This window comes from Dromiciops gliroides, chromosome 2, assembly GCF_019393635.1.
Source record: "Dromiciops gliroides isolate mDroGli1 chromosome 2, mDroGli1.pri, whole genome shotgun sequence".
Classification (NCBI taxonomy): domain Eukaryota; kingdom Metazoa; phylum Chordata; class Mammalia; order Microbiotheria; family Microbiotheriidae; genus Dromiciops; species Dromiciops gliroides.
The window spans coordinates 47667453-47689019 of NC_057862.1; the positions used below are offsets into that span (position 1 = coordinate 47667453).

A 21567-nucleotide genomic window follows, 5' to 3' on the forward strand; every position below is an offset into this window, starting at 1 on the left:
AGGATGTGAACTCAGATCTTCCGAACTGACTCCCCCTCTAGCACTTTATCTACTGGGCTATCCAGCTGCCACAGTGAGACAGAGGGGTTCAGAGGCATAGGTGAAGGAGGGGTGTGGTCTAGTGTCAAAAGCAATAGCTTAGAGTCAGGAGGCCTAGGTTCTAATTCAGCCTCTGCCATCATCTGACTCTGTGACTATAGCAGACAAGTCATTTCACTTCTCAAAAACCTCAACTTTTTTCATTTGTAAAATGGGGTTGATGATATCGTGCCTACCTACTTCTATGGTTCCTATAAATAAAATGTAGAGTAAACCATGTGGACTTGAGCGACTGGGACCCTGGGCTCTCAAAAGCTGCTCTCAGTGAAGCATCAGCCCTGACAGTTTTTTGTTTTGTTTTGTTTTTCTTTTTGTTTGTTACCAAATTCTAAAAGATTCCAGTGATGGAGCACTGCAGGATCCAGCCTAGCAAAGGGCAGAAAGGTCCAGCACCATGGCTACAGGTGTTTTTTGTTTTTTTCTCACCTTTGTCAACTTTTAGTAAACTACTGTGAGGTCTAAAGTTAATATAAGGAGAGTTAATTGAGTGGCTCACCATAATACTGGGGGTCCTGGAAATAATGAAGGACCTCTAGATGCAAAGCTCCTTCCCCTCCAAACTGCCTTTTTAGACATTTCTCCTAGACCAATAAGAAAGGAGCCTAACAGCCTCTTTTCCACAAACAAATCAGGTTTTATTAATGGGAATAAAATAAACAGCAAAGGTGAAATTAATCAAATCAAAGACAAGGGAATAGAGGAAAAGAAATACGGATAATCCCCCTAACTCTAACCTAAGTCTATACAATCCCCAAACTCGCTTCCAGTTCAGCTAATTCAAAAGAGCAAGGCTCTTATATTAACTCACCACCTGGGGTCCGTAGCTTTGATGGAAAACAGCCAGGGCCCACAGAACAAAAACTGCTAAGAAAGAACCTCTTTCTTGTCTCCTGCTGCAGCTCGCACCACCAGAAAGAAAGTCACTATGGAAGAGACTGAGCTCCCCTCATCGAGCGTTTATTCTCCCTCCCCCAAAAGGGGAGGTCCTTCAAAACTGCCTGTGGAGAGTGTTTTTTCCTGTTGACATCAGCAGCATACATCACTCAGGATAGGACAGGTGTGGCCCATCCCAATCACTCTGCCAAATTCCAATAATCTTACCACACTACACATGGAGGAAAGAGCAGGTTTCAGTCCCTATCAGTAGAAGTAGACTGGACAGGGGTGAAATCACAGGCCTCTGAAATGTTACTATATCTGCCCCTACCCTCTAAAGTATGTGTTCTTGAGGGGAAAAAAGACCCACACGACAGACTTAAGAGAACATAGAGCACACCACAAGTGTGACATCTAGAGATGACTTCCTGGGACCCAGGGGTACCTGAGGTGCCTGAAACCAGGGGAGGGGGAGGGTCAGGATTGAAAGGGGAAAATCCATCTAGGAAGGCTTCCTGGGGGAGATTTAAAGAAAGGATAGCACCATGGTCTGTTGGGGAGACATTCTAGAAGGAGGAAGAAGATATTTGCAAAAATTCCAAGTCTGAAATGAATTCGATTTGATTTGACAAACACTGTGTGCCTAATTATTTGCAAAGCACTGGACTAGATATGGGGATACAAAGATATTCTACTTATGTTCTACTAGGGAGATGTGACATATGCACAGAGAAGTAATAAGAACTCACATTAATACTGCTTTTTGAGTTTTGCAAAAGGCTGTCATCAAAACAATCCATGTGGGGTAAATAAGGTAATTTTCCCATTTCACAGATGAGGAAGCTGGGTAAGTAAATTGACCTTGTGGGGGGAGGGGTGGTGGGAAGGGTGGTGGGAAGTGAGACAGCTGGTAAATGTCAAAACAGGAAATTGAACTTGAGTCTACTGAACCTAAGTCTGGCAGGATTTCCACTATAGCAAGATAAAGCAGGAGTTTAGCTGAGAAGAACCCAAAAGCCTCTGTGGAGGATGTGGCCCTTGCAAGAATGAAAAGGATGTTAAGAGGGAAGAAGGAGTATGATGTGCATTATGGGCACGCTCGGCCATTTTCTGGATTTGTGGTCCATTCAGCTATAATATCAAATCCATAAAGAGAAGTAATAGAACAATGCACGTAAGGAAAATGTTGCAAGTATTATTACTCCCCATTTCACAGATGAGTAATCTCTGTGAGAAGTCTGAAAGAATAAATTGGAGGCCATGAAGCATGCTATCTTTTACAGAGAGATGACCGACTTAGGGGGCAGAATGAGATATATAAGTGTGTATGTTGTGTGTGTGTGTGTGTATGTGTGTGTATATATATATATATATGCATGTATATGCATGTGTGTATATATAGGGAGGGTCACTGAGGGAATCTATATGTGTATGTATATGGGTATATATAAATATATTGTGTATTTATACATATGTATATGTATGTATATATCATAGAGAAAGTGAAAGGGAGAGGGAGGGAAAGGGGAAGGAAGCAGAGAGGGAGAGAGGAAGAGAGTTACTGAGGTAATCTATATGTGTATGTATATATATATATGGCTGTAAATGAGTGTATCTATATATACATGGGTATGTATGTGTATATACATATACATAAGCCTATGCCTATGTCTATACCTATACACATGAACATTTACATACACATACATACATACATACATGCATATACATATATTTACCTATATGCACACACATGTACACATGTGTAGGGGGAAATCTCCATACATACATATGCATGTATATACACCCATGTATATATGTATGCATATATACATATAACACACATATACATATATACACATATATAGACACTGAGATAAATTGTTTTGATTGACTTTGCATGTTTGTTACAAGACATTTGTTTTTCTTTTCTTTATACTTGGTTGGGAGGGGGCAAAAATAGATTTCTGTTAATTTTTTAATAGAGAGGTGAGGGTGTATTACAAATGTGAAATGTTGCATTACCTTTCAGATGAGACCAGTGGATTATTAGTTTTACTTAACTGCTTTACTATGTTACAAGAGCCTTCTCACAAAGTGGGAGTAATAATCTTTGTTTGTAATGTAATAACAAAATACATCAATAAGACTTTTTTTTTAAAGAATAGATGGAAATCTGATTGTGGAGGGCTTTAAATGCCAGGCTAAAGAGGTTGTATTTTAATCTATAGGCAAGAGGAAGCCACTGAAGGTTGCTAGGCAGGTAAGGAGACCAGGAGAAATTAGCCTGGCTGGAATAAAGGGTAAATAATTGATGAGGTATTTAATAACCTATAGGAATAGTCCTTCATAAATGAATTAGTTACTCAGAACTTATTGTCCAATTGATACAATGGTTTTTGAAATTTCTGTTGTTTAGAGTTAACAAAGACTGGTGTGTGATTTATGTCTTTAAAGAATTTCCCTGGGTTATGGGTTAAACCATATCAATTATCTTATTTTTTAGAAGGCATATCCTTGCCCACACTCCCGTGCCCCAAATCTACAAGTCCTATCTAGAAGCACTGAAAGTGACCATGAGTCACACCCGAAGATCTAGTTTACTGGAGGAAATCGTTTTTCTTTTTTTTTTTTCTTTTTTTTTTTTTTTTTAGTGAGGCAATTGGGGTTAAGTGACTTGCCCAGGGTCACACAGCTAGTAAGTGTTAAGTGTCTGAGGCCGAATTTGAACTCAGGTCCTCCTGACTCCAGGGCCGGTGCTCTATTCACTGCGCCACCTAGCTGCCCCCCCTAGGAAATCGTTTTTCATGTACTTCCAATGGCATAGTTAAAGAAACAGGAAATGTAGTGGGGTGTTTATACATTTGTTTTCATCAGGATCCTAAATTGAATGGATTCGTCTAAGTTCCCAATTTCTTGACTTGCAGAAGTCCAGATTCCAGGGCTGGAATTGACAGATTTGGGTAATAGGGGATGGACATGTTCCCTACTTCCCCCTTCCATATTCGACATGAAATGAAAAGAATACTGAGTTGAAAGCCTGGAGATCTGGGTCCCAGGTTCAGTCTTGTCACTTCCTAAGTAATGTAACCTTTAGAAAATTGCTTCACCTCCCTGAATCACAGCATCTTCCCGTGTAAAATAAAAGAAGTGGATTAAATGACCACAGAGGTCCTCTTCAGCTCTAAATCTATGATTCTCTGACCTCTAAGATCCATTCTGGCTCCGCCTCTTTTTGGCCTATGATCCAGTTGCCTGCGTGACTCATGTTCTGGGTCCGTGGAGCTGAAGTCACCAGCATCTTCTCCCCGACACCTTCTCCCGAGATCTGCCCCCGGTGGTGGCCCTGCCGCAAAGGGAGTAGAGGCGGATGACTGGAGCCGAAAAGGAGTTGTTAAGCAATCCCCTACAAGAATCCCTCCTTAAAAAGGGGATTTGGCTTCCTCGTGTCTATGCATTTAAAATCCCTCCTTAAAGCCACAGCCTGAGCGTGTCCGCGGGGAGACTTGAGGGCCGGCATAGCCAGCGGCCAGATGAGACTGTCTCTGGACTGCTCTTAACCGTCCCCTCCCTCAGGCCTAGAACCACTGAGCTACACCTTTTGTTCCCCTGTTTCCCAACGCTGTAGGCGCAGGAGGGCTGGCACTTACATCACTTTCTCTCCCGGGGCCTCCTCCAGGTTCTGGGAACAAATGTCTTTCCTCTTCACTTCCCTACTCTAGCAGAGGATACTAACCAGCAGTCTCTGCCAGCCCCCAACGTGCCATCTAAGTGTCTCCCAGAACTATTCTTCGGCCAGAGATTTGCTGGCGGGATGCCTCCGCCAGAGGGCGCACCGACTACGGGCCAGGGAAGCTGGAGAAGTCGGGAGAACAAGAATAGGACAAGCAGTCAACAGGGAGATAGATACCCAGACTCTAGCCTCCTCCCAGATCCTTGTCCAGAAGACATTAGCTGGATTCCGTTTTATATTTAACACCCATCTTCTCCCTCCCTCCCTCCCTCCCCTCTGCTCTTCCAAGTTATTGGGGAGGTGAATGGTGGTGGCAAAGCTCTGGCCAAATTGAGGGGAGCCTCCCCACCTTGATTCTCCCTCTGACTGGTTCTCTTTTCTGGTTACTCCCTTATTTCTAACCCCGTGAGCCCGGGGAGTTGGAGCTTTCGTGAATTTAGGTCCTAGTAAGCAGCAGCAACAACAAAGCCTGGAACAAACATGAAGGGGAAACAAGACAATTTAGATTCACAAATTTGGAGTCGAAAGGGATTTCAGGGGATAAAAAGAAACTCGAGGGAAACTTAGGCCAAGAGACTTACCCACCTCATACACGTTTTAAATTGCAAAGCCTGGATTTGATCCCAGGTTCTCAGACTTCAGTGGAGCACGATTTCCATGGTTATCACTGTTTCCTCTTTCATGAAGAAAGTCAGAGACTAGGGTAAGGGCGGAGAAAGGATATGTTATTCGTTATTTCAGAGGACCACAGATTTAGCGTTGAAAGAGAACTCAGAAGTCACCTAGTACAACCTCCCTCCACCCTTTTATTTTACAGGTGAATAAACTGAAGGCCAGTAAGGGTAAGTGACAAGGACTCCGATTTCACATCCATTGTATTTTCCACTGTTGCGTCTTTATAAGGAAAGTCAAAGGCTGGGGTGGGTGTGGGAGAAGGATGAGCTATTCTATTATATCTTTTCTCTGCTTTAATAATAAGGAAGGACATTAGCATAATAATAGCTCTTGCTCGTTCTGCAGGCAGACACAGGCATTTTCCAGGCCCCACTTCTAGGTCCCAACCCAGCCAGCGATGGAACTGGAAAAGAGAACCCAGGAATCCCTTTTCCCAGTCTTCAGGCTATTTAAACAACAGCTTTGGCAAACACATTGTTAGTTACCAGTGATCTCAGAATTGAAGGTGGGGAGTGTGGGGTGGCAAAGAACGGCTTCCTGGCTGCAGACACGGGGAAGAGAGAGGAGAGAGTAGAAGAAGTAAGAAGAAAGAGCCTTGAGCTGGGTTGGGTAAGGAGGGATGCCTAAGTGATTTCTGGAGTCTTCACACCGACTTTCTTGCTTTGTCTACACAGCTATATCCCCCAGCTCCCTCTTCACATTCATCTTCATTGGTCCCTCGCCTTGGCCAGAAAGCTTTTGCCGGATTGCCAAGCCGCCTTTACTGCAGTTTAGCCTGACCTAGAATGCCTTACAACCTCTTCCGCAACCGCGAAAACAACGAATTCTTTTAAGAGAACTCCTAGGGTCAACATGGACCCTTCCTTCTCTCCAGGGGCCAGGGAAACAGCCTTTTTTCTCCTTAGGGACAACTTATCTAGCAGAGAGGCTCTCTGGGCCACAGTGAAACTGACCAAGGAACCTATCACTGGCTGCGGGAGTGAAACCCACCAGGGCAGAGCACCAGTAAAAGCATTTTAAAGGAAGCCGAGGCGACCCTAATTTCCCCTTCCCACCCTCATTTCTATCCCCCGCCCCACCTGGCTTCTTTCTTTCAATCTGGCCTTTTCACTTCTCTCTCCAGCTCCTGCCGGGCGCCACAGTGCGGGGCCAGCACGAGGAAGAAAAGCTAACAACGCTAAATAAGGGCGGTTCTCATATGTTCCCCTAGCTGATTTGAAAGCCAGAACTGGGACGTCTCTTCTCTCCCGCGCACCAGAGAAACCGAAGCCGGGGCTGGGAACCAGGATGCCTTGTTGCTGCCATCACCGTCCCTTAGCAAAAGGTGGCTACAATATAGAGATGAATGCTTTACCAAACCTATAACGCGTCAGAGAGCCAGCGAGGAGCCAAGCAGGGCTAGGAAGCCTTCACTCTTCTGGGTGATTCGATTGAAGCATAGTCCTGACCAGGCTAGCTCCACCCTGAGTGTGTACCCCGGAGCTGGTCCCTGTCCAATGTCTTGAGCCACGGTTGGACACCCAGCGATCAGACTTTTCTGCTTTCCCAGTTACTCCCCCATGTTCTTCCCCCACCCCCACCCCAGCACAGCCAACCAACGTTTGGTGCTTTCCATCCCTGGTTGAGTGATGGGCGAGCGATGGATGGAAGCTCAGTCCAGAGCAGAGCAAAGAGGCAAAAATACCCAGCTTCGGCCCAAGCGACTACTCCAAAAGTGGGTAAGGGCCAGCTCTCGATCCCCATTCCCCTTTCAGCCCTATCCCTACCCCCGGAATCTTTGAGCTTCCCTAGTTGGAAGACCGGCTGAGGGTAGCGACAGCGCCTGGGGCCCCAATAAAGAAAAGAGAACCTTTGGCACACCTGCAGCCCTTCTCTCTCGGGCTGGATGACTCTGGCTGAGGAGAAGGGAAGTGCAAAGGTCGACTGTTCCCTGTTGAGGAGTGGAAAGGGACTGGGGACATAGAGACCCAGGACTCCCACGGGGCTAGGCTCTGGGTCTTATTCTTTTTCTCTTCATTTTTGTGCAAGGTTATATCCCCTTTTCCCGAGCCTTGGAAACTGGAGGGGGCCATGAAAGGCTGGAAATTTGACAAAGAGGCTCAGGGAAGAGACGGATTCGCTGCGACCTGCCTCACTCAGAGACTTCGGGGTGTGTGTGTGGGGGGTGCGTATGTTTCTGCGCAAGTGTGTGTTCTTTAGTGTACAAAGGATCTCCAGAAGCCTAGGTTCCGGATGGCGTCCCTAGATTTAAAAACAAACAAAAAACAAACAAAATTCTCTTAGTTCTTTCCCTACTCCCTTCCCCCGCCCTCACCGTTCCCATTAAAATGCTAAGCATTCAAATAGGCTATATAGGCTGGAATATTGATCTAATTAGACACCAAACAAAATTGGTAGAGGCTCTATTGATTAAGATCCAGTAGGGCCCGAGGGCTACGCGCGCGTGCGTGATCATAAAGACTTCATCATGGGGGCAGATAAGTGGCACAGTGGATAGAGCACTGGCCCTGGATTCAGGAGGACCTGAGTTCAAATCCGGCTTCAGACACTTGACACTTACTAGCTGTGAGACCCTGGGCAAGTCACTTAACCCTCACTGCCCTTCCACCTCCCCCCCCCCAAAAAAAGACTTCATCTTGAGGGAGTAGGGATATTCACTGGGCCCGATGGTGCGTGTGCGTCGGGCTGCTGTGTCTCTCTTAAGTAGGCAGGAACACTGAAACTCGAAAGTAATGGACGAGTAAGGCGTCTATGAAAGCCTGTCCACTGTGGCTCACGTCTCTCCCTATGGAGGCGGGGGCACGTCTTCTATGGGAGTGTGCCAGTTGGAGAATGGTGGTGGGGAGAACCGAGAAGGTTTAGAAGGTCGCATCTCCGGGGCTGACGGACGGAGAACGAAGTATTAACACTCATTAACTGATCGCCTCCCAATCCCTTTGTTAGAAAAGTTTCATCAAAGGCTGTGCGTGCAGAGTAGCATAGTCACCTGTACAGAAGACACAGACCTAATTCATCCTGGACTCCTACACCTTCCCTCCTCCTAGCCCAGCTCCCTCACCCCCTCCGCAGAGATAAGACAGTTAGCTCCCTCATCTTTAAGATTTTGATTCTCAGCAATCAGCTTCCTCACAGATATCCTTCAAGGCCACCCGAGGAAGGATAATAGACAGTTAGAAAACCAACCCTGGCGCGATAGTACCTTTTCACTTAGCTCTTGAAGGGTATAATACCCTGTATGCCCCAGAGCTCGTTCATCGCTGGAGCAGAGCGGCAGTGCCGACTCCTTCCCCATCCCTGACTAATTTTGGTTCACAGATAGAGGCAGCTGTGCACTCCAGTAATCTGAAAACTAGATCCCTCAATGAGCTAGCTGGTTTCTGGGACCAAAGTAATCGTCCTGCTGAGTAGGCTGGCACTTTGGGACCTGCAGTGACCACAAATACAGGTGATGCTACTGGCATCTGTTCCTGTGAATCCATCCCTCCATCCATTCCGTCCATCTGTAAAAACCTTCCTGGAGTCATTTCTTTCACCCTGTAATTGTGATCTAGCACTGTGAGTCGTCTCTTTTTGTCAGGCTTACTTAACTGGCACAGGAGAGACGTTTTTATAGTCACAAGTAAGGAGGTAGCCTGTTATAATGAAAAAAAATCTCTGGACTTCAGTCAAAGGCCTTCTCTGAGATATGCCGTCTGACTTTTGGCTAGGGAGTCAATTTCTCTGAATAAAATGGGGCTGATTTACACTGTCCACCTCATAGTTCTAGAACTGGAAAGGGGTTTAGAGGTCATGTAGTCCCCACGGACACTTTAAAGACGTCAAGACGGAGGCCCAGAGAAGTGGCTGAGTAGCTCAAGGTAATAATAGCATAGTATAGGGGCAGCTAGGCGGCGCAGTGGATAAAGCCCTGGATTCAGGAGGACCTGAGTTCAAATCCGGTCTCAGACACGCTAGCTGTGTGACCCTGGGCAAGTCACTTAACCCTCATTGCCCCGCAAAAAAAAAAAGAAAGAAAGAAAGAAAGAAAGAAAAGAAAGGAAAGAAAGGAAAAGAAAAGAAATAATAGGATACTAAATGAAACAACAACAACACAGGATTTGAATCCAGAGCCTATTTCAAATCCATTTCAGATGCTATGCTCTTCTGACTCCACTTCGTTGCCTAAAACAACCTCATAACACTTTGCGAGGTACCCTATAAATGTGAGTTATTGTTATTATATGAGTAGATATGTACGCATGATTTTGTGCATCTATTATAGAGGGAGAGAATGGATGTGCCTACGGTAAGATTAATGTTTGTGTGTGTGTGGCTGTATGTGTAGTTCCCAGGTAGTGTACATACGTATGTACTGCGACTGTGTGAGTGAATGTGGGTATGTTTATATGGGATTGTGTGGACCTGAACCAGTGCGCTGCTGCGATTGTGCCAATATGTATCCTTGTGTGTGCCTGGAGAAGCAAGAACCAGCTTTCAGTGCCCTCCCAGGGAAAGCGCAAAGGCGAGACAAGAGGAGGAGACCCGCTAGTCTAGGACTTTCAATTAAGAGGCGGCTGCGTTTTAACTAGGCATTCCCCTATATCCACATTTACATACCATGGATACACAGTCAGAGGGAGCGGAGGGAGCCTGTAAGACAGACAGGCTCACCAAACCAGAATCTACATCCACAATGAGCAAGCTACTAGTAGAGCCTAGAATGGTCCCTGGTGGCCATGGGCCTTGGGCGTGGAATGGACACCGGGCGTATGACCAGGGTTTCTCAATGAGCGTTGGACTAGTCCTCCTCTCGGCCTCTTGGTCTAGGTCTCTGGGTTCTCTGCCCGCCCTCCTTGTCCACACCACACAATATTCCTTCTTCAGCTCCCAGACTGTGCTTTTAGGACATCAGCTTCTGGTTTAAATTGGGCTTTGAAAACAAAAGCTGTGTCCACAGGAGTCCAGCTTGGAAGAGAATGAGGAGAAAGAAGGAAGAATGAGTGCCTCAGAGAGAAAACTCACTTCTTCCTAGTCTTCCTCCATCAGGCGGTCCCAGCTTGGGAGGCTCTGGGGTGTGCCTCTGTGTTTGGGGTGGAGGGGGAGAGGAGGGAGAAGGGGAGGATAACAGGAGGTTAGAAGGGCCAAATTGCCAGGTTCTAGACAAAAATAGAAAGGAGGGAAGATGAACTCTCTCCTAACACAATCAATTATGCATCATGTTGAATGTGGCTTCGAAGAGAATGGAGTGGGGGCTGAAGGGAGGGGGAGAGGGAGAAAGGGCGAATGGAAGGGAGGAGGGATCAGAGAAGGGGGAAATAAAAGACTTCACTTGAACTGGGGGTGGGAAGCTGAAATGTAGATCAGGATCCATTATTTTTCTGATCCAGAATCCATTCAAGATTTTTTTGGTGTGTTTGTTTTGTTTTTGTTATAATAAAGACTCTAAAGACACAAGCACCCTCCTCCTTTCTGAGCCCCTCCTTCCCCCAAATTCCTCAAAGATGGTTTACCTCACGTGCTAAAGCGATTAAAAGCCGTTTGCATTCAATCAGTGAGCAGATCCAGTGTTCTCCCAGAATGTGTGTGTGTGTGTGTGTGTGTGTGTGTGTGTGCGCGCGCGCGCGCGCGTGTGTTTGTTGCGGGGTGGGGGGGGGATGGCGGGCGGCTGGGCTCTGTAAGATGGCAGTGAGCACGAAAACATACTGATGTGATAAATATTGCATTGGCTTTGGTGAGGGTCCCTACAGCTTTAACACGCGCAGAATATGCAGGAGGTGGGAGAGGCTAGGCGCGCCCCCGCTGGCCTCGAGAGCGCGCTCTGACTGCAGCCTGCAGCCAGCCAAAAGGTGGGATTTGGGGGGAGGGGGGCAAAAGTGACTGACTGGAGTTGGGGGGCAGGCGGCTGGAGGAACCCAGAGATTCCCTCAACTCACCCTTCTTTTTTCCTTCCCAACCCAAAGCCTTGGACCTGGTGTTCTCGCAGCCCGAGAGACTAGGCGGCCGCCGTCACAGCAGCAACAGATGCAGGGAGACCCTCTCCGCCGGCGTCCGTACTTCGCAACTCAGCATCTAGTTAGGGGTCCGAGTCCCTGGGGAAGCTGCGCCTCATCGCTCCCCAACAGCAGTGAGAGCTTGGGGACCTGAAGCGGAAAAGGTGAGCAGGTCCCAGGTACAACGTTGAGCCAGGTGCAGTTCTGGGGCATGGGAAGGACCCTGGACAGCTCACACGGCTGGTGCCTGAGGGGGCATCTTTGTGTGTAGACTTGGCCCCGGCACCTCCCTGGAAACCAGGATCGGCATCCGGGGCATAAGGGACTGGAGGGCCCCCGGGGTGTATGGAGGGGGACAGAGGTACACTACCGGGGGCTGGACGAAGGAGGTATGCTCTGGTGTGGAAAGGGTAGGGGAAAGGGGATGATTTTCCAATGCGGACCAGCAAATGTCCTGGAGCCGCTTCAAATAAGCTAGTCCTGGAGCGGTACGGAGCGGGACATAGACGCTGTTAAGTGGGGTGAGGCTTCGCACGTCCTCCCCCAGCTCTGGTGGGTGAGTACAGACATTGTTCCATTGAAAAAATGGGGTGGGCGGAAGGACGCAGGTTTTCGGGGCCGAGAAATAGATACCCTGTCCCTCTCTTCCCCAAACCCTGCAGTCCCGGGGACCCTTAAGGGAAAGAATCAGCCTACTTGACAGATGGACACTGGTCCTCCCAACCCCGGCGCCTGCGATGCCAGAAGGCTGCAACAGGGGGTCTTTAAGCACCAAGGGAGAACTAAGGAGTTGTATTCCAGGACACTAGCTGAACGTCCCCACCCACTGGATTTTCACGGGGGATGGGGATGAGGGGGAAAGCTCTCTTTCTGCCCTAAGTTTTTATGTTCTCTAGTAGGTTGCTTTAAAAGGACAAAAAATGTAGTCACTGCGAATTTGGTGTTTATACTTAACATTCGTATGTAGAAGGGTGTGTGCATGTATGTGTGATATGGAGACCTGCGTTTGTGTGAGTCTGCATCTGCGTGCATGTGCATATACATGTGATTTGTATCAGTGTGAAGATACATCTTAGTGTATTTATATTTGTATGTTTGTACATGCCACAAAGCGAACAAGTCAAGAAGTCACGGATGACGGACAACGCACTGTATTTGTGCATCGAAAGGAGAGGAGCGTCGCCCCCTGCCCCTTTATGGAGCTTCTCTGGGTCTCATAAATTCCAGCAGAAAGAAACTATTCCTCTAGCTGCCCCCTCACCCTCCTCCCACACCCCCTTAACATTAGCTGGAGAAGAGAGATGCTCAGATAGCGCCTGGCTAATCCTTGGGGAAAGCTTCCGGCGCCAGGTAGCACATTCTCCCTAAGCACCAGCTCAGTGAAAAGGCGCCATGGGACATGACTTGGACACCAGCACGGAAACGCGGTCTCAACCTAGCAGGAGACTGTGGGTGGCGTGAGGCGGGAGCTGGGACGAGGGGCTGCATAGGGGGAGGGGAACAGGATGAGTTGCGCAGAAACCTTATTGGATTCCGGGCCATTTCCAGCTCCCCTTCACGTGTCTTTCCGAATCAGGGCTCTTGCGAATGGGACCTGTACCAGGAACAGCTCTAGGCCAGCCTTGACAAGTTGGAATGAGAGACACAAGGGGAAGTGACCAAGACTAGGACGGTATAGGAAATTTGCTTCTAACTGGAGCAGGACTGGTGCAGTGTTTTGTCCTTGTTAGATGTAATGGAAAGGACACTGGATTTAGAATCAAAGACCCGGGTCTCTTACCTGTGTAAAGTCAACACACATCTCTGGGTCTCCCTTGATAAACGATAATGTTGGACTAGCTAACCTTTGAGGTCCCTTCGAACTATACATTCTAGAATCCGGTGACTTCCCCTTTCCTCTCCTCTTTGCAGGCGACACGATGGCGGCGTCTGTGCTGGGCCTGTGGCTGCTGTGGGCGCTGCTGGGGGCCGCCCAGGGCTGCACCGAACCCTGCGCCTGCGTGGACAAGTACGCGCACCAGTTCGCCGACTGTGCGTACAAAGACCTACAGGAGGTGCCGTCAGGGCTCCCTGCCAACGTGACCACGCTTAGCTTGTCTGCCAACAAGATCACCTCTTTGCGTCAGGGTGCCTTCGCTGAAGTCACGCAGGTCACTTCTCTGTGGCTGGCCCACAATGAGATCAGCGCCATCGAGCCAGGTGCCCTAGCGGTCCTGGTCCAGCTGAAGAACCTGGACATCAGTCACAACCAGATCGTTGACTTCCCCTGGGCGGACCTGCGCAACTTAAGCGCCCTGCAGCTGCTCAAGATGAACAATAACCGCATGGCGGCGCTGCCGGCCGACGCCTTCCGCAACCTGCGCGACCTGCGCTCTCTGCGCATCAATAACAACCACTTTAGCTTCATAGCCGAGGGCACGTTCGATGCGCTCACTTCGCTGTCCCACCTGCAGATTTACAATAACCCCTTCGACTGCACCTGCCGCCTTCTGTGGCTCAAGGCGTGGGCGGAGAACACTCTCATCTCCATCCCGGAGCGCGAGTCCATCACGTGCGCCTCGCCTCCAGACCTTAAGGGGGTCCCCCTGGGTAGCCTCCCAGCGCTGCAGTGCGCACCGCCCACCGTGCGCCTTAGTTACCAGCCCAACGTGGATGGAGCGGAGCTCCAGGATGGCCTGGCCCTGGCCCTGCACTGCGTCGCCACCGGCCACCCGGTGCCCCAGATCCAGTGGCGAATCGAGACGGCCGGCGGTGCGCTGCTCATCGAGCGACCCAACGCCAACGAGGCCGGGGAGGAGACACCCCTGCTTTCTCCACAGCGCTTCCTAGCCTTCTCCAATGGCACCTTGCTTATCCCGCACCTGAGCAAGAAGGAAGAGGGCACCTATACATGCCGGGCAAACAACGAGCTGGGCAGCAACGAGACTTCAGTGAGCGTGGCCGTGGCCGGGCCGCAGAAATACCCCCCGGCCTCCCCCAGAGGTGAGCTCCCGGGCCTAGGTAGCAAAGGCTCAGGAGGAGATCGCAAAGCGTCTGGCAAAGGATATGGCAATAGCGTTCTGACCTCCAAGAGCGAGGAGAGGACCAAAAGTCGTGGTCCCTGGGGAGGACAGGGCAGGGCATCAGCTGCACGGACCTCGGGGGTCCCGGAGGATGTGGAGGTGGAGGCGGAGGCAGAAGAAGAAGATCCCTTTCGGCCACCGCCATTTGAGCGGCGCTGTGGCCAAAAGGACCCTACAATGTACGTGTCCAACCACGCCTTTAACCAGAGCGCCGACCTTAAGCCCCACGCCTTCGACCTGGGCGTGATCGCACTGGACGTGGCCGAGCGAGAGGCCAAGGTACAGCTGACCCCGTTCGCGGCCAGGCCAGAGAAGCGGCACCTGCGAATGCTCTACCTGTGCGCCGAGGGCGGCCACGCAGTAGTGCAGTGGTCCCGGATCGAGGAGGGTGTCAATTCCTATTGGTTTCAAGGCCTGAGCCCCGGCACCAACTACTCAGTGTGCCTCACGTACGTAGGCGAGGCCTGCCAGGTGCAAGTCGTGTTCACCACCAAGAAAGAAGTGCCCTCCCTAGTCATTATCGTGGTGGTCAGTGTCTTCCTTCTGGCGCTGGCCACCGTGCCTCTGCTGGGGGCCACGTGCTGCCATCTTCTCTCCAAGTACCAGGGCAAGAACTACAGGCTCATCATGAAGGCGCAGAACCCTGACCAGATGGAGAAGCACATCGCCGCCGACTTCGACCCCCGTGCTTCCTACCTGGAGTCGGAGAAGAATTACAGCCCCACAGACTCTGGTCCCGGGGTGGGGGAGGGGACTGGACCCGGGAGCAGGGCTGGGACACGGGGAGGGGAGGAGGACGAGGATGATCAGGAAGAGGAAGAGGTGGGCGGAGGACTGGAGAGGGACGAGAGCCTAGTGGCAGGCTCCCTTCCTGAGTCCCAGTCCAAGGCCAACCAGGAGGAGTTTGAGGCTAGCTCGGAGTACAGCGACCGGTTGCCGCTGGGGGCTGAGGCTGTTGATATCGCCCAGGAAATTAATGGAAACTATAGGCAGACAGAACGCTGACTTTCTTCTCCCCTCCTCCCCATCCTTTCCACCTCCTCAATTCCTGCCCCCAACCTCAGAGATTGGGAACCATAAGAAAACGGGGGGGGGGGGGGAGGGAAAAGACACCATCTAAAGCACTTCACGTTAACAGTATAAATAAGATTGCCCGGGGATACTGACCTAAAACTCTCGGGCGTGCAGTCGAATAGCGGGGAAGAGTTCCTCCTTTCTTTCCATTCGGATGTCCCCCGTCCACTCCCGGAAGGCTAAGCCCCCCCCCCCAACCCCGGGAGCCCTTCTGATTGAACCATTCCTCCCTATCTCATTTCTAGCGCTTTCCTTTTGGAGCAGGTGGACTTATTCCCTAAGGACCTGGGCCCTACACCTTTTGAATTTTAAAAGAAAAAGAAAAAAAAATACCTTTCTTTCCTTCCATGATTTTGAAGGGAACAAAAACCTAAGTTCCGTGTTCTTTTTCCATCTCCACCTCAACCCTTTGTAACACAAAGAAACGGAAGGGGGCTTGGAGACTGGGGCAGGTTACAACTCACTACTCCTTTTGATTTTAAGATTTGTGTTATTTTTTAAAAAGGAAAATCAAGACGCTATTGGATCTGGTGCTAACACCCCGCTTCCCAGCCTGATGGGAAATAAGGGCCTCTCCATTCATTCATTCATTCATTCATTCCCTGTGTTCCTGTCTCAATTCCCCGCCCCCACCCCACCCTTGCCCTGGCTCTCTCTCCCTTCTTTCCCTCAATACCGGGACTCTATCCGATCACGTCCCACTCTCCAGAAATTTGTTAGTTAGCTCCTACTGTGTATTTCGTTGTAACTGTTTTTGGGTTTCAGGAGGTCTTAGCGCTGGACAGATCCAGTACCTGCTGAACTCACAGGCCCCAACTCAGGAGACTACTTAAAGGTCCCTGAACTAGGACCGTTGGGAACGGAGAAAAGAACGAGTTTAGAAAGAGTCCCCAAAACACCCCCTCCCCTCTCGCGTCCCTTAACCTGGGAATCAACTTGATGTGAAATAGACTTTGGGTCTCCCATACTAAGCCCATAGGAGAAAGGCGAACGATAGAGGTTAAAGGTCCCTTTACGCAAGTGCAAACGTCTTTGTACTTGTGGTTTGGACTAATCTTCAACCGTGAGTGCTTTAAATTTGTTCGGCACAAAATATCTGTATATAGAAATGGATCAAAGACAGAGAAACGAATCTCAGTTCTTTTGTGGTTCTCGGCGTCCCTCCCCACCCTTCTCCCCCCATTCCTCCGAATGGATGTGATATTCCCTACCGAGAACCGTATTTGAGAAATGTGTATTCCTAAACTAGCGTGACTTCTAGAAACAAAAGTATGTGGTCCTGTTCATTGTAAACCTGTAGTATTTAGCAGGGGCTGGGAGGGGGGGAGGGGAGGGAGAGGGGGAGGAGAGGAATAAGACTGCTGCAGAGACTACCCGGGTCTAACTCAGCCTTGCTAGTCCTCAGCCCCGAAAGCGCTCCCGGGTCTAGCTTTCCTTTCTTTTTTTAAAAGAAAGAATTGGATCTCTTAAGGTGTGGGTGGGTGGGTGGGTGTTATATTGTTGTGTTTGTTTGTTTTGGAGAGTGGCTATTTTTCTCTAACCTTGAAACAACTTTCGCTAACCTTGAGACAAATTTCAAATACCGCCCTCATCGCCCATCTCAGCACAAACTCTTCCTCTGGGGGTCGTTCTCGGAAGGGCCGGAGAGTCACAACCAAGCCTCCCTCCCTCTCCATTGAACGATCAAATCAGTGACCTTTCCTAAAGCGCTTCTGTGTGTAGAGTCAATAAAAGAAATAGATTCAAAACGGACTTTTCAAATTCTGTTTAGAGGGAGGGGGTTAGAGGAAGGAAAAAGAAGAGAAGAGGGATGTAGATAACCTTTCTCATTTGGAGAAAATTTTCATGTGTTTTTTTTTTCATTCCAGTAAGGTGATCAGGTATTTGTGTCCAGGTGGGAGTCACTCGGCTTTATTCTCTTCTTAGCTTCCCACTAGGATTAAATGGATCCCTTAGGCTTTCCAGAAGACACAGGCCAGTGATTCTCCGACTTACGAAATTGCACCAGGGTGGTAGGATGGGGTAGTTTTGGGAAACAGAGATCAGCTCACCAAGGAATCACTGCGACCAGAAACCCAAAAAGGCCTCAAGTGTTGGGGAAGGGCCAGGTCACCTTCTAGGCAGCAAGGGTAGACCAATGAACAGCAGAGGGGAAGTGGTTCCACAGAGTCACTGAAGTTGGGAAGCAGAAACTAAAAGACTTCTGAGCAGCTACATCAATGCGTCCCAAAATCAAAGGCTTGTGTGTCTCAGTTCTGTTTTCATCATAAAGTCCCTTCCAATTCCAAAGGTCTAAGTGAGTAGGAGTCTAATCGACTGAGATAGTGCATGTAACAACTGCCCAGAGTAAAATAACCATCCTATAGACATTGTGTTCCACCTGAGGATTTGACTATTAAGAACATTCTATAGGGCAAAGTGACCCTTTAATTGATTAAAACAAACCCCTAGTCACCATGGATCATATTTTTGTAAGAATTCTGAAAAACAAGTAACCTCTTTAACTAGCCATTTACTAAACACACTGCTCTGATGTTTCTCAGCTGGACAGTGGCTTTCTCAACCCGTGTGTGCTGGAGAGAGACAAGGACATAGAAATAAGAGGGAGCAGAAAGGTGGAGAGAAATGGATCAATTAAGATGAGGTAGAAATAGTTTGTATTAATTCTTTTGAGAAGTCTTTGTATCGTTTGATATCTATTGCCGAATGACTATTGGTCCGATAGATCTGTTTAAATTCTCCATAGATTTTTAGATGAACAAAATGAGAGATGGAGGAGGAAAGTAAGGGAGTAGAAAAAATAAGAGGAGAGGATTGGAAAGAGGGAGAGAAAGAAGGGAGGGAGGGAGAGGGATGGTGAGGGAGGGAGAAGAGGGAGAAAAGAGAGAAAGGGGAAGGAGGAATGAGGAGAGAGGGAGGAAAAGAGAAAGGTAGGGTGTGGGGGTGTGTGTGTTTGTGTGTGTGTGTGTGTGTGAGAGAGAAAGAGAGAGAGAGAGAGAGAGAGAGAGAGAGAGAGAGAGAGAGATCATTTTGGCTCTTCTCAAGTTTATTTATGGGCACATATAAACTGTGTCATTGTTTCAATTAAAAGCATAGCAATTTAACAGGTTTACAAGTGAGCTGATTTCAAATGGGGTTCGAGAGATAGTAAAAAAACAAAACAGGAGGCATGGAGAGTTGGCCAAGAGAAAAACAGCCTCTGTGCTTATTAGGCTTGTGAATTAAAGCTTAGTGGTGTGGGGGAGGGGAGCAAAGGAAGAAAGCCCAGGTCCTTCTTGTACAGATTCCTCTCCCACACACACACCTATGGAGTGGCTTCTTCCATTTCTCCTTTTGGCCAAACTGTAGATCTAAGCTCCAAAGAGGCAGGCCAAGACCAGTCCAAGAGGAGATGGGGCTAACTAGAAAAACATTCTCTCCCTGGGTGCTGCCCCAGGTTGTGCACCTTATCAAACAGTTGGGGAACTTAAAAGTTGAGGGGGGCAGCTAGGTGGCACAGTGGATAGAGCACCGGATTCAGGAGTACCTGAGTTCAGATCTGTCCTCAGACACTTGACACTTACTAGCTGTGTGACCCTGGGCAAGTCACTTAACCCCTATAGCCCTGCAAAAAAAAAAAAAAAGAAAGAAAAGTTGAGGGGGGCACTTGCTTTCCCTGGCATGCCAAGAAGGACAAGGTTATCTATCCTCACCTGGGCCAGTTTCATCTAGAAGAATGTTGTTCCATGGGCCCTAACCCTGGTTCAAATATAGACTGACTTCTACCTACAACTGAGTTATTCCCTCACCTTGTCCAGGAACTGGCCCTCTAAACCTTGGTAAAGTACTTACCTCTGGCCCCAGCCAATTCCCGACTGCAGCCAATGACTGATCTGTAACATTGGCCACAGGTGGACACATACCTCTGGCCACAGTTTGACCCCTAAATTTCACTACAAATTGACCTCCAACCCCAATCACAGTCTGACCCATCTCACTACTGACTAACCTTTAATCCCAGCCAGAGGGTGAGTCCTTCCTTACCCTTGCCAGATGTCTCATTAACAAGGTCATAAAGGGAAAATTGTGAAAGAGTTTGGGAATACCTTTTAGCCCAGATCAAATAATGGGACAGCATCCTTTATAAAGAAGATAAGTTTTAAAAACTCTATCTGTGTCCTATACAGGATATACGACCAAGGAGAGGAAGGGCCATGGCTAGCTCATCTACTGGCCCAATTCCTATGTACATATGGGAAATACATGTTCGAGAGGTCAAGACACATTAGCCATCAGACAGAAACTATTCCCATCTAAGGCTAAACACTTGAATGAGAAGTGGAAAAGGGGCAGCTGATGACCCAGACATATCTAAATTCCCATAGGCTCTTTCCAGTTCCCATCCAGATGTTTGGCATTGGCCCCAAAATGTCCTGTTTTCAACCTTTCCCTTTTTTTCTCTTCCCTTCTTGTCTTTATCTGTTATTTATCTAGGCAGTCAGCACAGTTAGAATGGAAAGAATGCCAAATTTGGAATTGGAGAACCTGGATTTGAATCCCAATTCTATTATTTACCTCACATGTGATTTGGGAAGAGTCACTTCACTGGGCTCCAGGGTCCTCATGGGTAAAATGAGGGGCTATCATCTGGGTGATCTCTCCTGTTTAACTCAAGAATAATCAGGAGTTCTCAACCTGAGATATGTGAACTTGTCTGATTTGTATATATATAGATTTTAATAATTGGATTTCTTTTTTTAATTAAATTTTGTTTTATTTTCAGTTCCAAATTCTTTACCTGAGAAGGGAAGAAAAATCAAACCCATTACAAATATGTATAGACATGCAGAACACATTCCCACATTAGCCATGTGATGACTGCATTTCAGTAAGACTGGTTTCTTTTATGAAACTATGTATTTTATTCTATGCCTTTAAAAACATATATAGGAAGGAGCCAGAGACTTCATCAGGCATAAACCCCCACTCCCATGCTAGATCCTGCCATCCTAGCCAGTTATTGATTTTTCTGTTGCTCAATTTCCACATTCCTCTCACCAGTCTACCTCTTTTACTACCTTTTCTTCTGCCAAAATGCATTTTTCTTTCTGTAAGTCTTGATCACTGTGCTTCCCTCTCCACCCCTACAACCTGAGTAGGGTGTTTCCCATGAAAACAGCATGGGCTTTTCTGTTCAAGAGACTGGTTCACTCTTTAGCTTTGGGTTAGCTGAAGGGCCCCCACACATTCCCAGATCCAAGTTCACAAACCATTCTCTATATATGTCAGGACATATTCCAATGGTGGAAATGGATTTGGGTTACAGACTCTTAGGGTTTTTTCTTAAATAGAGGAAACACCAGCTCCATTATCCTCCAAAAAAGCCACCCTGGATATGCTCATCCTTGGCAGAGACAGCGACCTTCTCATTCATAGGTTTGAGGTTTGAAAAAAGAGACACAGGTTTTGCTACAGGACCAGAAGCAAGAGGGAGGGCAAAGAATGGGAGAGGAAGAAGGAAGGAGGAATGGGAGGGAAGAAGGAAAAAGTAAAGGGGGGGGCAGCTAGGTGGCACAGTGGATAAAGCACCGGCCCTGGAGTCAGGAGGACCTGAGTTCAAATTTGACCTCAGAAACTTAACACTTATTAGCTATGTGACCCTGGGTAAGTCACTTAGCCCCAATTGCCTCACCAAAAAAAAGTGAAGGAGGGAAGAGAGCAGAGGGAGAAAAGCCAGGAAGGACTGAAGGAAGAGAGGTAAGTGTCCTAGGCTCTAGCACTTTGCTGGAGCTAAAACAAGGCATTCGTGCACCCCAGGAAACGTCTGATGATTGCACCCATTGCTAGCCACCAAAGTCTCTCTGTCCTCCCTGCAAAATACACCACATGGCATCAGAAAATTATATCATAGAGTCAAAATGTTAGAGCATAGAGGGAAATTAGAACATAGAATATATTTAATGTCAAAGGTAGAAGGGTCCCTAGAATAGAGAATGTTAGAGCTGGGAAGGATATTCTGATACAGGTGTTTTAGTGCAAAGGGCAGAGATGGTATAGTCTTAATAATCTTTGTGCCCTGGACCCCTTTGTTCTGGTGAAA

General features: G+C 48.1%; 1 protein-coding gene and 1 long non-coding RNA gene across 6 annotated transcripts; one reads left to right on the forward strand and one right to left on the reverse strand.

Moving 5' to 3' along the window:
* Window positions 1–3720: 3720 nt before the first annotated feature.
* LOC122743888 lies at window positions 3721–11412 on the reverse strand. Of its 2 annotated transcripts, none has more exons than XR_006355035.1 (5): window positions 11296–11412; window positions 5294–5406; window positions 5058–5177; window positions 4712–4830; window positions 3721–4321 (listed from the first exon to the last, which is right to left on the reverse strand). It is a non-coding gene; the product is annotated as an uncharacterized LOC122743888 (long non-coding RNA). The 2 variants fall into 2 exon arrangements; XR_006355034.1 differs by having other exon boundaries at window positions 4626–4830.
* Window positions 11378–16956, forward strand: ISLR2 (immunoglobulin superfamily containing leucine rich repeat 2). Of its 4 annotated transcripts, none has more exons than XM_043989097.1 (2): window positions 11378–11516; window positions 13264–16956. In XM_043989097.1, exon 2 carries the CDS (start codon window positions 13272–13274, stop codon window positions 15417–15419), a length of 2148 nt encoding a protein of 715 aa, XP_043845032.1. In that variant the 5' UTR covers window positions 11378–11516; window positions 13264–13271; the 3' UTR covers window positions 15420–16956. The 4 variants fall into 4 exon arrangements, with proteins under 4 accessions (XP_043845032.1, XP_043845034.1, XP_043845035.1 ...); XM_043989099.1 differs by lacking the exon at window positions 11378–11516 and adding an exon at window positions 11584–11741; XM_043989100.1 differs by lacking the exon at window positions 11378–11516 and adding an exon at window positions 11775–11908.
* Window positions 16957–21567: the final 4611 nt, after the last annotated feature.